The sequence below is a fragment of the Ascaphus truei genome, chromosome 8, assembly GCF_040206685.1.
Source record: "Ascaphus truei isolate aAscTru1 chromosome 8, aAscTru1.hap1, whole genome shotgun sequence".
Lineage (NCBI taxonomy): Eukaryota > Metazoa > Chordata > Amphibia > Anura > Ascaphidae > Ascaphus > Ascaphus truei.
This window is the reverse complement of record NC_134490.1, coordinates 104,411,615-104,424,428: the sequence shown is the minus strand read 5'-3', so window position 1 is coordinate 104,424,428 and position 12,814 is coordinate 104,411,615. Positions and strand designations below refer to the sequence as shown.

At 39.3% G+C, this 12,814-nt stretch overlaps 1 protein-coding gene across 1 annotated transcript; it reads right to left on the bottom strand.

Moving 5' to 3' along the window:
• Positions 1-513: 513 nt before the first annotated feature.
• Positions 514-10,880, bottom strand: LOC142502136 (ras-related protein Rab-8A-like). Its single transcript, XM_075613002.1, has 3 exons — positions 10,598-10,880; positions 8,979-9,039; positions 514-656 (listed from the first exon to the last, which is right to left on the bottom strand). The coding sequence occupies exons 1-3, from the start codon at positions 10,719-10,721 to the stop codon at positions 527-529; spliced, it is 315 nt and encodes a 104-aa protein (XP_075469117.1). The 5' UTR covers positions 10,722-10,880; the 3' UTR covers positions 514-526.
• Positions 10,881-12,814: the final 1,934 nt, after the last annotated feature.

Sequence of the window (12,814 nt, the reverse complement as noted above, 5' to 3'; positions counted from 1 at the left end):
ATTAATTTTATTTGATTTACAGAGACTATTTTACTGAAAGAATTTATTATTGAAATCACTTTTCACTGATTGTTGAAGCGTTTATTACTGTGATGTTGAAGCGTTTATTACTGTGATGTTGAAGCGTTTATTACTGTGATGTTGAAGCGTTTATTAGTGTGATGTTGAAGCGTTTATTACTGTGATGTTGAAGCGTTTATTACTGTGATCTTAACACACACACACACACACACACAGTGCCCAAGTAACACTAGCAAAGAACAAGCCTGCCTTCTGCCATGTTTTAAAACAAGACAAAAATAGAGATTTTCTTTATGAAGAATTTCACGTATATCTGAATATTGTAGAAGGGGGTTGAAGACATCAGACCTCATGGTTTTCTTCCAAGGCCCCTCGAAAATACCTATTTCTTTACAAGTTCATACGCATTGCAATAAATAAATAATTATATAATTATATATATATATACACACAAGAAACATACAGCGCAGATCTTAACAGTATGATTAAGCGGAGGAAAATATACTCACCACCTATTAAGCCAATACAATTTTAAATGAGGTACATACCCTGGAATACAACTATCCCTGCAAACTGCAACCAGATTAGGTCTGCGGCTCCACAATCGCCGCCTTGAAGATTTGCAGAAGAGTGACCTAGGCGCAAATAAGACAGGGAAGAGAAGAAACAAAAAGGAATCATAGGGCAGTATATCTGGTTATAAAACAGACTATATGATGGTAAGAGATGCGCTTACACAGGTAAGTTAGTTCAAAGCCTGTAATCCTCTAGGGGACTCACGAACACAGCTACTGCAGCTTTTCTCCTTGGCCTCTGGATCTCAGGAGTACTTATCCACGGGAACTCAGCAGCAGCTGCAGCAGTCACAGATGGTCTCTGGAAGCCACTCGTCTCTATGGATGGATCTCACAAGGGGGGGTAGGGAGGGAATAAAGGGAGGGACAATATATGTGTAAAACCTTTTTAATCTAAAAATAACTCACTGTAAAAACAGGTAATCAACTCACATTCTGTGAGTGAATTTCGGGCAGTAGAGAGTGATTAGCGAGTCTCTCACACTCGTGTACAGATGCGCCGATTACCAGTCCTCTTCGCGTTCACGGTCACTTCCGTGTCACGTGGTATGACGCGGCTCAGCTCTCGTGGGAATTGGTATCTGTCAGTGCAGGGAATCACCGCCGTAGCTCCTTGAGAATGTCTCTCTGCTTGGTGCCTCGGCGTGTGTCTCTCTTTCTGCTCCAAAAAAACGCTGGCCCTACGCGTTTCTCCACTTGGGCTTCGTCAGGGGCTGCTAATTGTTACCTAATCCCTACCAGGGTATTTATATGTACCTCCCCAAAGTGATTGGCTAAAACGTGATTGAATAATATCACAGCATAAAGACAACGTAAAACATGTTCTGGACCATATACATGTAATTATCGTAAGAGAGAAAGACTATGCAAGTTTAACATCCAATTGTATACACACTGCAGTATCTTATTGACATGTATACATATTAGGGACACTGTTATTATATAATAAAACATGTAATAACTATTCTATTGTTAAGTAGTTTGTAAGAATATTCTTAGTCATGTATATTTTACATACATATGTAAACAACAAGTATGTTTGATAATGAATAATGAAACAAAGGATTTAGAGGCTAAGGTATTGTTTATGCTTGTACTTAATTCCCTAACACCCATAGGATTAATTGGGGGGACTATGTGCAATTTACGCATAGCATAGGGAATATTTATATCCTTAGGCAAATACAAATCCATATTTGATGTTCGCCTAGATACAGACTTTAGTTTACATTTTTCAAAAAATATCCATGTATAAAGGGTACTTAAATTATTATATGGATTAATCAGATATCGGGTCAAATGACATCATACATGATATATCACAGGACTAGAGTATAATACTCTTTGTATAGGGAATGGGGAGATTGCCCTGATGTATGGGGGATCCTATGTTATGTCACAGGACTAGAGTAAAGTACTCTTTGTAAGAGGGATAGAGAGATTGAGAGATTATCGTGAAATTTACGGGAGGGAGAACATATTATGTATTCATATATACACCTATCTATGTTAGAAGAATTACGTGTATATATACACAAAAATTTGAAAACCATTTGATATATAGCAAATAGAAATATTATGAACATTATGCACCATATTTTCTATATAAACTTGTGAAGTGATAGCTATTTTATCAACCAAATAGTGAGCTATTTTATCAACCAAATAGTGTGTAACATAAATAATTTTAATTTAATTTTAATTATTGTTGCTTTAAGAGAAACTAAATTTCCACTATAATCCTTTAATGTTTGGATCATAGTTTATCAAAACCCATGTGTGAAGTGTGTATATTCTGTGTATAAACTTCTATATCTAAATTTATAATATTAACAAGGAAGTGTACACTTGATAACGTAATCACATAACTATTAACAAAACAAGAAATTAAAAAATTAGCGATACAGACACTTTTCTATAATTAGTGAACCAAAACATATTTAATTATACCTCTACTGTGACATTAATATATAATGCAAAATTCTATTTAGTCATAACTGTAATTGTCTATTTTATATATATCATTAATATGAATAATGACACTGGAAAATGGTGAAGAATCGGCGCAACTGCGCATGTCTGAAAAAAGGCTCCCGGATGTCTCTTCAATAAGCTTTATTAAACACACACCAGGGCTACACCAGCATCTCCCCCGCTTAATTTACATGTCTTGTGTTGTTTTTTTTATATTTTTTACTCCCTACAATTCATTGCCAAACAGCATACGCATTATTAGCAATGGTGTAATTGAAGATAAAGGAAGTCCAAATATATATGCATAATAATGGACTTATATCAGTTTGGCTTTAATAATGTAATATAGGGATTATCATTTCATGCAGTGTTGTAACCAGCATTTTAATATATTTACATACCTCAATATGCAGCCAAACAGTCTTATCCTGTATATGTTTATGTTTTGATTATGCACTTTATGTGACTAACATGGACCTGAGAATGTTCTAAGGGATTAACATAGACTTAAGAATTAATAACATAGTCACTTGTGAAGAGGCTGAAAAGTATTGAAGGGGTTAATTTTTTATTCCGCTTTCGCGGGCTTTTAGGGTATTTAACAGGCTGTCACCACTTCTCCCCACTCCGAGACGAAGCCCTCTGTGTAAGGGTGAAACGCGTTAAAAAAGAGGGGGAGATGCTGGTGTAGCCCTGGTGTGTGTTTAATAAAGCTTATTGAAGAGACATCCGGGAGCCTTTTTTCAGACATGCGCAGTTGCGCCGATTCTTCACCATTTTCCTGATTCATACCGACGGTGGCACGCAGGAGCAGGCGAGGAGAGTGGGTCCCAAACCGGAGGAGCAGGTGAGGTAATATTGCTATCCCCCTGCACCGGTTGATTCTGTGGCCCTGCATAGCTCCCTCGTATCTCTCCAGTGTCTGATTCTCCTAGACCTGTGTTAATACACTGAAGCGCACGGCAGACTCCCAGGCATTTGAATAATGACACTGGCCTGAATTGATTATGGGCTATAGGATATATACACCATAAGGTGTGTATGTGTACATGTGGAGTTCTTTCGTCCTTTTAAATTTGTCCCAGGGGGAACTAACATATAGACTTTAATATTAAAAGTGGATACATTCGTTTGTATACAGTATCTTATATTCTGGGTACTTTAATTGACAGACATTTATCTTATTGAGTAGTACGATAGTGGTTGGGTTTAGAACTGGTATTCCTAGACCATATGTTCTAATTACATAGGAGATGTTGCAGCATATTTGATGAATATCAGACTAGAGGTATGATTCATACAATACATTTTAGATGAATCAGTTATATAGGTTATAGAAAATTATACAAAATATATATAACCTTTGACAGCAATATCATAAATATTGGCCATATATACAGACATTTTGAACACAGACATAGTCGGGGACTCTGAGGTCGTCAGTTATTACAATGGTTAGCACTTGTGACAAACATTTTGTACATGTAGATAATCTATTTTGTAGCCCTGATGTCAATACGTACATAGTTTGGAGTATATGTTGGGAGCACAGAAAGAACATAGGGAGTATATATTATTCCTTTAAGAAGGATCCCAGGTCTATGTCTATATTCATGCCGTTGGGAATTAGCGTTTTCATGGTGTAAATCCAAAACGTTTCCTGCCTTGAGATTTTAATGCCCTTGTTTCCCCCCCTCCAATTTGGATGTATTTTGTCTATTCCAAAAAATGTCAAACCATTTGGATTTTGGTCATGGTGTTCCTTGAAATGTTTCGATACGCTGTGTTGCATGAACCCTCGCTCAATATTCTTTATGTGCTCTGCTATCCTTAACTTTAATTTTCTTGTTGTTCTCCCTATGTACTGTTTGTTACATGGACATTGTAACATGTATATAACATAGTTTGAGTTGCAATCTATAAAGTCTTTTATTTCAAACTCTACTTGTGTTACTTCTGATTTTACTTTTTTTAAAGATTTCTGAGTGTTGGAATTTATCTTACACCCTCTACATGTCTGACATTTGAAAAAACCATTTGTAACATTCACCGGTTTGACACATTCTTTCCGTAAACAACTTGGGGCCAGTTTTTGTTTTAAATTTGGGGCCTTCGTGAATATTATTTCAGGTTTTGTTGGTAATATTTGTTGCAACATTGGATCTTGATGAAGAATATTCCAATGTTTATGGAATATTCTCCTGATGTGCTTTGAAGAATCATTATATCTGGTGACAAATGGTATAGAGATGTTGTTATTCTCTCCTTTCCTGCCTGTATCTTTATTCTGTTTGTATGTTAATAGTTCTGATCTCTCCATCTGAGTAACTTTATGGTAAGCTTCTTCTACCACCTCTTTCTTATATTTTCTTTCAGTAAACTTCTCCATCAGTTCGTGTGCTTGTTCGTGATGTGTGTTCCTGTGTGCAATTCCTACGCACCCTTTGTAGTTGACCCAGGGGTATGTTGTCGATCCATCTATCTAGATGTCCACTATCCCCCATTAGGAAATTGTGACAGTCTACTTCCTTTACATATGTCTTGGTTTCCAATACTCCATTGGAGACATATATTGTCAAATCCAGAAACTCTATACTATCATGACTGTATTTATTGGTGAATATTAGGTTGTAGGGATTATTATTAAGTTGTGTAAGGAAAATATTCAGTAGCTCTGTGCTACCATCCCATACAAATAATATATCGTCGATATATCTGTGCCAGGATACCAGATTTGCTCCATAATCATGCCCAGACCAGATTTAGTTGTCTTCCCACATCCCCATGAGGATGTTGGCATAATTTGGAGCAAACCTGGTACCCATGGCAGTTCCCCTGATTTGTAAATAATATTGGTTATCGTACCAAAAATAGTTGTGGGTAAGGATATGGAATATACAATCCACTATAAATTTTATCTGTAATTGGTCGAGCTCCCCTCCATGTGTGAGGACTTCATGTACTGCATTACACCCATGCTTGTGGTCTATGACCGTATACAAAGAGCTAACATCACACTTAACTAGTACGTATGTGTCGCTCCACACCATATTTTGAATGATGTTTAGTATTTGAATACTATCCTGTACTTAACTTTTTAGTTTCCTTACTGAATTTTTGAGGAACGTGTCGATGTACCCCGAGAGGTTTGCAGTTAGGGATTTTATTCCCGAAACTATCGGGCGTCCGGGGGGATTGGTGGCATCTTTATGAAGTTTTGGTAAATGGTAAAAGATTGGAATCCTTGGGGATTCAATGTTAAGGTACTCCCATTCTGATCTGTCGAGGATTCCATCTTTATATCCTTGGTTTAATAGCTCTAACAATTCTCGTTTGAATTGGTCTGTGGGGTTATTTGGTAGTGTTTTGTACGTGACCACATCTCCCAGTAATCTATAAGATTCCTTATCGTAATATGTTCGATTTAAGATCGCCACCCCCCCCCCCCCCCTTGTCTGCTGGTTTTATGACAATGTAATTTCTGTCCGATAGTTCGTTAACTGCATCTAACTCTTTTTTTGTTAGATTTTTAATAGTTCTAATCTTTTTGTCTCTCCCAAGTTTTTCTATATCTTCCTGCACCAATTTGGTGATTGTGTCTATGTGTCCTCCCTTCAAGTAGCTAGGGTAAAAGATGGAACTCTTTTTACAAGAGGAGTGTACAAATCTTTCACATGTTGTGATATTATTTGTTGTTACCTCGTGAGTGATGTTTTGTTTTAGAAAATATTTTTTGAGTGTTAGGTTCCGAGCAAATTTGCTGATATCAATATATGTGTTAAATGTATTGATTTTATTGGTTGGCGCAAATGCCAAACCTTTATGTAATACACTAGTTTGTTCCTTGGTCAGGATAATGTCACTTAAATTAAATATTCCTTTCATATCAATCTCTCTATCCCTCTTACAAAGAGTACTTTACTCTAGTCCTGTGACATAACATAGGATCCCCCATACATCAGGGCAATCTCCCCATTCCCTATACAAAGAGTATTATACTCTAGTCCTGTGATATATCATGTATGATGTCATTTGATCCGATATCTGATTAATCCATATAATAATTTAAGTACCCTTTATACATGGATATTTTTTGAAAAATGTAAACTAAAGTCTGTATCTAGGCGAACATCAAATATGGATTTGTATTTGCCCAAGGATATAAATATTCCCTATGCTATGCGTAAATTGCACATAGTCCCCCCAATTAATCCTATGGGTGTTAGGGAATTAAGTACAAGCATAAACAATACCTTAGCCTCTAAATCCTTTGTTTCATTATCAAACATACTTGTTGTTTACATATGTATTTAAAATATACATGACTAAGAATATTCTTACAAACTACTTAACAATAGAATAGTTATTACATGTTTTATTATATAATAACAGTGTCCCTAATATGTATACATGTCAATAAGATACTGCAGTGTGTATACAATTGGATGTTAAACTTGCATAGTCTTTCTCTCTTACGATAATTACATGTATATGGTCCAGAACATGTTTTTTACGTTGTCTTTATGCTGTGATATTATTCAATCACGTTTTAGCCAATCACTTTGGGGAGGTACATATAAATACCCTGGTAGGGATTAGGTAACAATTAGCAGCCCCTGACGAAGCCCAAGTGGAGAAACGCGTAGGGCCAGCGTTTTTTTGGAGCAGAAAGAGAGACACACGCCGAGGCACCAAGCAGAGAGACATTCTCAAGGAGCTACGGCGGTGATTCCCTGCACTGACAGATACCAATTCCCGCGAGAGCTGAGCCGCGTCATACCACGTGACACGGAAGTGACCGTGAACGCGAAGAGGACTGGTAATCGGCGCATCTGTACACGAGTGTGAGAGACTCGCTAATCACTCTCTTCTGCCCGAAATTCACTCACAGAATGTGAGTTGATTACCTGTTTTTACAGTGAGTTATTTTTAGATTAAAAAGGTTTTACACATATATTGTCCCTCCCATTATTCCCTCCCTACCCCCCCTTGTGAGATCCATCCATAGAGACGAGTGGCTTCCAGAGACCATCTGTGACTGCTGCAGCCGCTGCTGAGTTCCCGTGGATAAGTACTCCTGAGATCCAGAGGCCAAGGAGAAAAGCTGCAGTAGCTGTGTTCGTGAGTCCCATAGAGGATTACAGGCTTTGAACTAACTTACCTGTGTAAGCGCATCTCTTACCATCATATAGTCTGTTTATAACCAGATATACTGCCCTATGATTCCTTTTTGTGTTTCTTCTCTTCCCTGTCTTATTTGCGCCTAGGTCACGTGTGTGTGTGTGCGTGTGCGTGTGCGTGTGCGTGTGCGTGTGTATATATATATATATATATATATATATATATATCTCAAATGAAAATATTATTGTATGCTCATTTGCATGTCTTAGACAGGTCTGCAACCCCGCCTTTCACTATTATCACCCAGCACTTCCACTGCAGCAAGGGATTCTGGGAAATGACATGCAAATGAGCACACAGTGCCACCTTTTGCTTCAAAACCATTCAACATTGTTCCCCTATAGGCTTAAGCTTGCTACATGGTCACAGCTTTGAGCACAGCCAGGGTTAAGATGCATAGCCAGTAAACCCACCCACAGACTGTTTCGACCTTAATGGGTCTCCTCAGTGTGGGGTTGGTTCTACTGGCTATGCAAAAAGAAGCAGGGATCGGTTTTACCATACTTAGTTAAGTTATGGAGAGTAAAAAAAGTGACAAAAACCCTCCACAGCAAAGCATATAGCAAATGGAAATATTACTGTATGCTCATTTGCACATACATACATAACACAAAAAATGCTAGATTCACTTATTGCAGGGAATATAAACAGGGCACACGTCGTGCTATGTCTGGTGATATTTTCTGTAAAGCTTACTAATTTAGCAACATAGGCCTCTGAGGCTTGCAAACAGTTTTGCAAGGAATCTAACCTGGGTGGGGCGCAATGCCAAAAATGTTGCACCTGCATTTCATAGTTTTGCCATTACACTATTTTACAGCAAGCAAAAAACTCTTCATTATCTACTATGCAACTCCTCATCTGTTCCAGCGATCGTGATGGCCGGAGGAGCAGTGCACTCTGATGCCACTACACCTCTGGCATGCAGGGGTTAAAACGGATAAGTATCTGTGTAATACAGCAGGGAAAGGCTATAGGGAAAGGCTCTTAAAGGAACATGCTCAGCATACTCATTTGCATGTACTTACTCAGAATCCTTGTCCGCAGCTCAAATACTAGGACACGTGAAACTGGCTGAATATAGCAGGTTTGGGGACCTTTTCACTGCATACAGTATTAAATTCTTCTTGCACATTATTTGGAAGTTTGCCAAATTTCAATCAAATATCTTCCAAGAAAAAAAATCAGAGTTTTATTTGATTAGTGAAAAACTTTTTTTTAACTTACCATATCTGTAACTTAATTCGTTTGCCATCTAATTCTATTGTTCTTATTTTAAAGTCAATACCTGCAAGAAAAAAAAAAAAGAGTTACTTATCTAAAACACCTATATTGGTGTGCTCATTTGCATAGTAACTGTAGCAAACAGAAGCAAGCAATGTAAAGCATCTGTTGTGTCAAGGGTTGCCAGGTGTCCGTAATTGAACTGGACTGTCCTGTATTTGGATACTCTGTCCAGTAAAAAATGAGAGGTACTGTAATAGCACCTGTCACCATCGAGTCCAGTATTTTTGAACAAGCCATCTGGCAACACTAGTTGTGTCTTATTAGATAAATCAGCGGTGCACAAACGGGAGCGGGGGAGGCGTAAGACCTCTGTAACTCACTTGACTGCTCTCTGTGGGTCTTTGGCGACGCGTCACCATGGCAACGCACGTCAAATGACATGGCGGGGTCACTTGACCCACTTCATCATTTGATGCAGAGTCATTGGGAGAGGGGGGCGCAAATGCTGCGGCTCCAGGCACGGGGACAGTTTACCAAATTTTTTTTTTAATTCTCCCCCCATCCCAAGAAAGGGATTTAGGATTTAGATTAGTATCCCCTCTAGCATTTTAGGTCATGAGTCACTTCCAACAACTTTATCTAACTGATAGTTTGTTCAAAAAAAGTTGGACATCTTTTTAGAAAGGAAAGGTATACAGGGATATACCCAATACGTAAACATGGGAAGGATGTTGATCCAGGGAGTAATCGGATTGCCATTTCTTGGAGTCAGGAAGAAATGTAGCTTTCCCCTTATGAGATATGATTGAATGAGATATATATATATATATATATAGATATATATATGAGAGAGAGATATATATAGAAATATATAGATATATATATATTTAAAAGTATCTGTCGGATAAATTAAGCATAGGTTAAATTTGATGGACGTGCTGTATGTCTTTCTTCAACCTCATCTACTATGCAACTGTGTAACGATGTGTACTCATAGCATTTAAAAATTTGCCATTTTACTAACTTACAGTCTATGGTCCAAGTGTGATGGCGCTACTGGGTCCAGAGAGCCACAGTTTATTTTGTTTATAAATCACCACTTATAGCAAATATAAATGTGGCATCAAGGCCATGTTAAGAAACTTTATGGGGATATAAATGGCTATTATTGCAGAGTAACAATGTTCAAGCGCCAACTCTTTAGGCATCAAAAAACTCCACCGTTTTTGTAAAAGTATAAAGGAATGGGGCTGTAATACAGATATATTCACACACGTACATGTATTTGTATACAGCAGAAACATATAGACCAGTTAGTATACAGGACAATGCCTGTACAATACCAGTATAACATTCAATATGGAAATATACAAGAATCCCTCACCGAAGAGCGCACACATACATACATATATATATATATATATATATATATATATATATATATATATATATATATTATATATATACACACACACACACACACACACACGGATTTACAATATGACATGAAAAGATCAGCACATTACACTACGTTACAGATAGATATCTCCGCCAGAGAATTCCCCGTGTGTTTCATTGACTTCAAACACAGTTTGCTGTATAACACACTCTCCTCTTACCTATAGTGGATATAAACGTGGAGTTGAAGGCATCCTCCGAGAACCGGAATAACACGCACGTCTTCCCGACCCCCGAGTCCCCGATCAAAAGCAGTTTGAACAAGTAGTCGTAAGTCTTCGCCATATTAACAACTACTATACAGGAAATACTAGTGCCAGCACGCGATTGGCAGCTATCCGCGTCAATCTAAGGAGAAGCGGACGCTGATTGGTTTGTAGGCACCTAGCGCCCGCCCACATCCCGGGACCCCAGCGGCCGATCCAGGCGTAAAGTTTATCTGCTTGCGCGCTGCACTAAATGGCTGAATCAAACTAGCTGCGAACTGATTGGTCGGAGGAACGTCAGAGTGGTGGCTTGTGATTGGCTGGTGTTGGGCCAATGGGCAGTAGGTGAGGTTATGCTTAGAGATGTAGTCCCACTTGGCGGCGGGGGTAGTGTGATAGCAAGCACCGGGGCAGCGGGGGGAGCAATCATTTATTTAACCCATTCGCTGCGTTGGCTGTCTGTTGCAATACAGTTTGTTAACGTTCCTAATTTAGGTCCAATCACCTTAATTAATATAACAAAATATATCATTGCGATGTTATTAGTTTGATGACAGAAGCTAGGTGAAGGGCTACTCCCTATATGAGGATGCACAGTCATTCTTGTAGCAATCACATAGCTGTTATAATAAAGCAGCTTGTAGAAAATCACTGTGATGACTATTTTGTATACCTAACCATAAATACTGTATCACACTAACATTTCTTTGAAATATGAAATAAAAAAGTACTGGAAAGTTTCACAATTAATTGTGTTATCTTTTTAAATAAGGGGAAGTAAAGATATTCTGTTCAAATATTTTCTGGGATAGAAGGGTGAAATATAAAATAGAAATACATTATTTTAATTTTCTCAACATAATACAGGCATACCCCGCATTAACGTACGCAATGGGACCGGTGCATGTATGTAAAGCGAAAATGTACTTAAAGTGAAGCACTACCTTTTCCCCACTTATCGATGCATGTACTGTACTGCAATCGTCATATTCGTGCATAACTGATGTAAATAACGCATGTATAACAGGCTCTATAGTCTCCCCGCTTGCGCACAGCTTTAGTACAGGTAGGGAGACAGTATTGCTGTTCAGGACGTGCTTACAGGCGCATGCGTGAGCTGCAGTTTGCCTATTGAGCGAGATGTACTTACTCGCGAGTGTACTTAAAGTGAGTATTGCCATTGATCATAATAATATATCTTAATATATAAAATCGAAAGGTTGGTACTAGCTACGGTGAATCTGATTGGTCCTCAGCCTCTGGCCAATCAGATTGGTGGCTCTGACGTCACCCAACTGCCACTCTCTTCCCAGATTCCTCCCCCCAAGCCTTATGCAGGTGAACCGCAAGATTGTAGGGGTTTCCTAAACCAGTGTGAGGTGCAGTTTGAAATGGCCCCCCATCTCTACAATACTGATCGCAAGAAGGTAGCCTACATTTATAACCTCCTCACTGGCAGCGCCCTGGCTTGGGCTTCCCCGGTTTGGGAGCGACGTTCTGACCTTACCCAAGATTACCCAGCATTTAAAGCCGAGTTTCAACGGGTATTCGATTCCCCCGCTCGTCGGGAGATGGCATCTGTTTCTCTCCTCCAGATCGCTCAGGGACGGCGGATGGTGACACAGTATGCTGTGGAATTCCGGACTCTAGCAGCCGAGACTAACTGGGGACAAGAGGCTCTCGTCTCCGTATTCTGGCAAGGCCTGGCAGATCCCATCAAGGACGAACTCTCTCGCCAATCCAGGCCGGATCAACTGGAGGTCCTGATTGATTTGGCCGTCCGAGTGGATCAACGCATCCAGATACGCCGCTCAGAGCGTCAGCGCACTCGCTTCCATAACTTTCAAGTTCCGTTCCCCAGTATTCTCAGCAGCACTCCTGCTCCCCCAAGTACTATCACACCTCTTCGTCCTGCACTGGAGTTGCCAGAGCCAATGCAATTGGGGGTACAACGCATCCGCACACCGATACGGCAGTTCCGCCACGCCGGGGGATTGTGTTTCTACTGCGGATCCATGGAACATCTGGTTCGGGAGTGTCCACTGTGTCCGGGAAATGGGAAACGGGAACACCCAGTGAGTACAGAGGGGCTCTCTCTGGGTGTAATGTCTCCACGTCCCCTTCAAAAAAATGAACTCCCTAAGAAACTTACATTTCCAGTCTTCCTTTCAG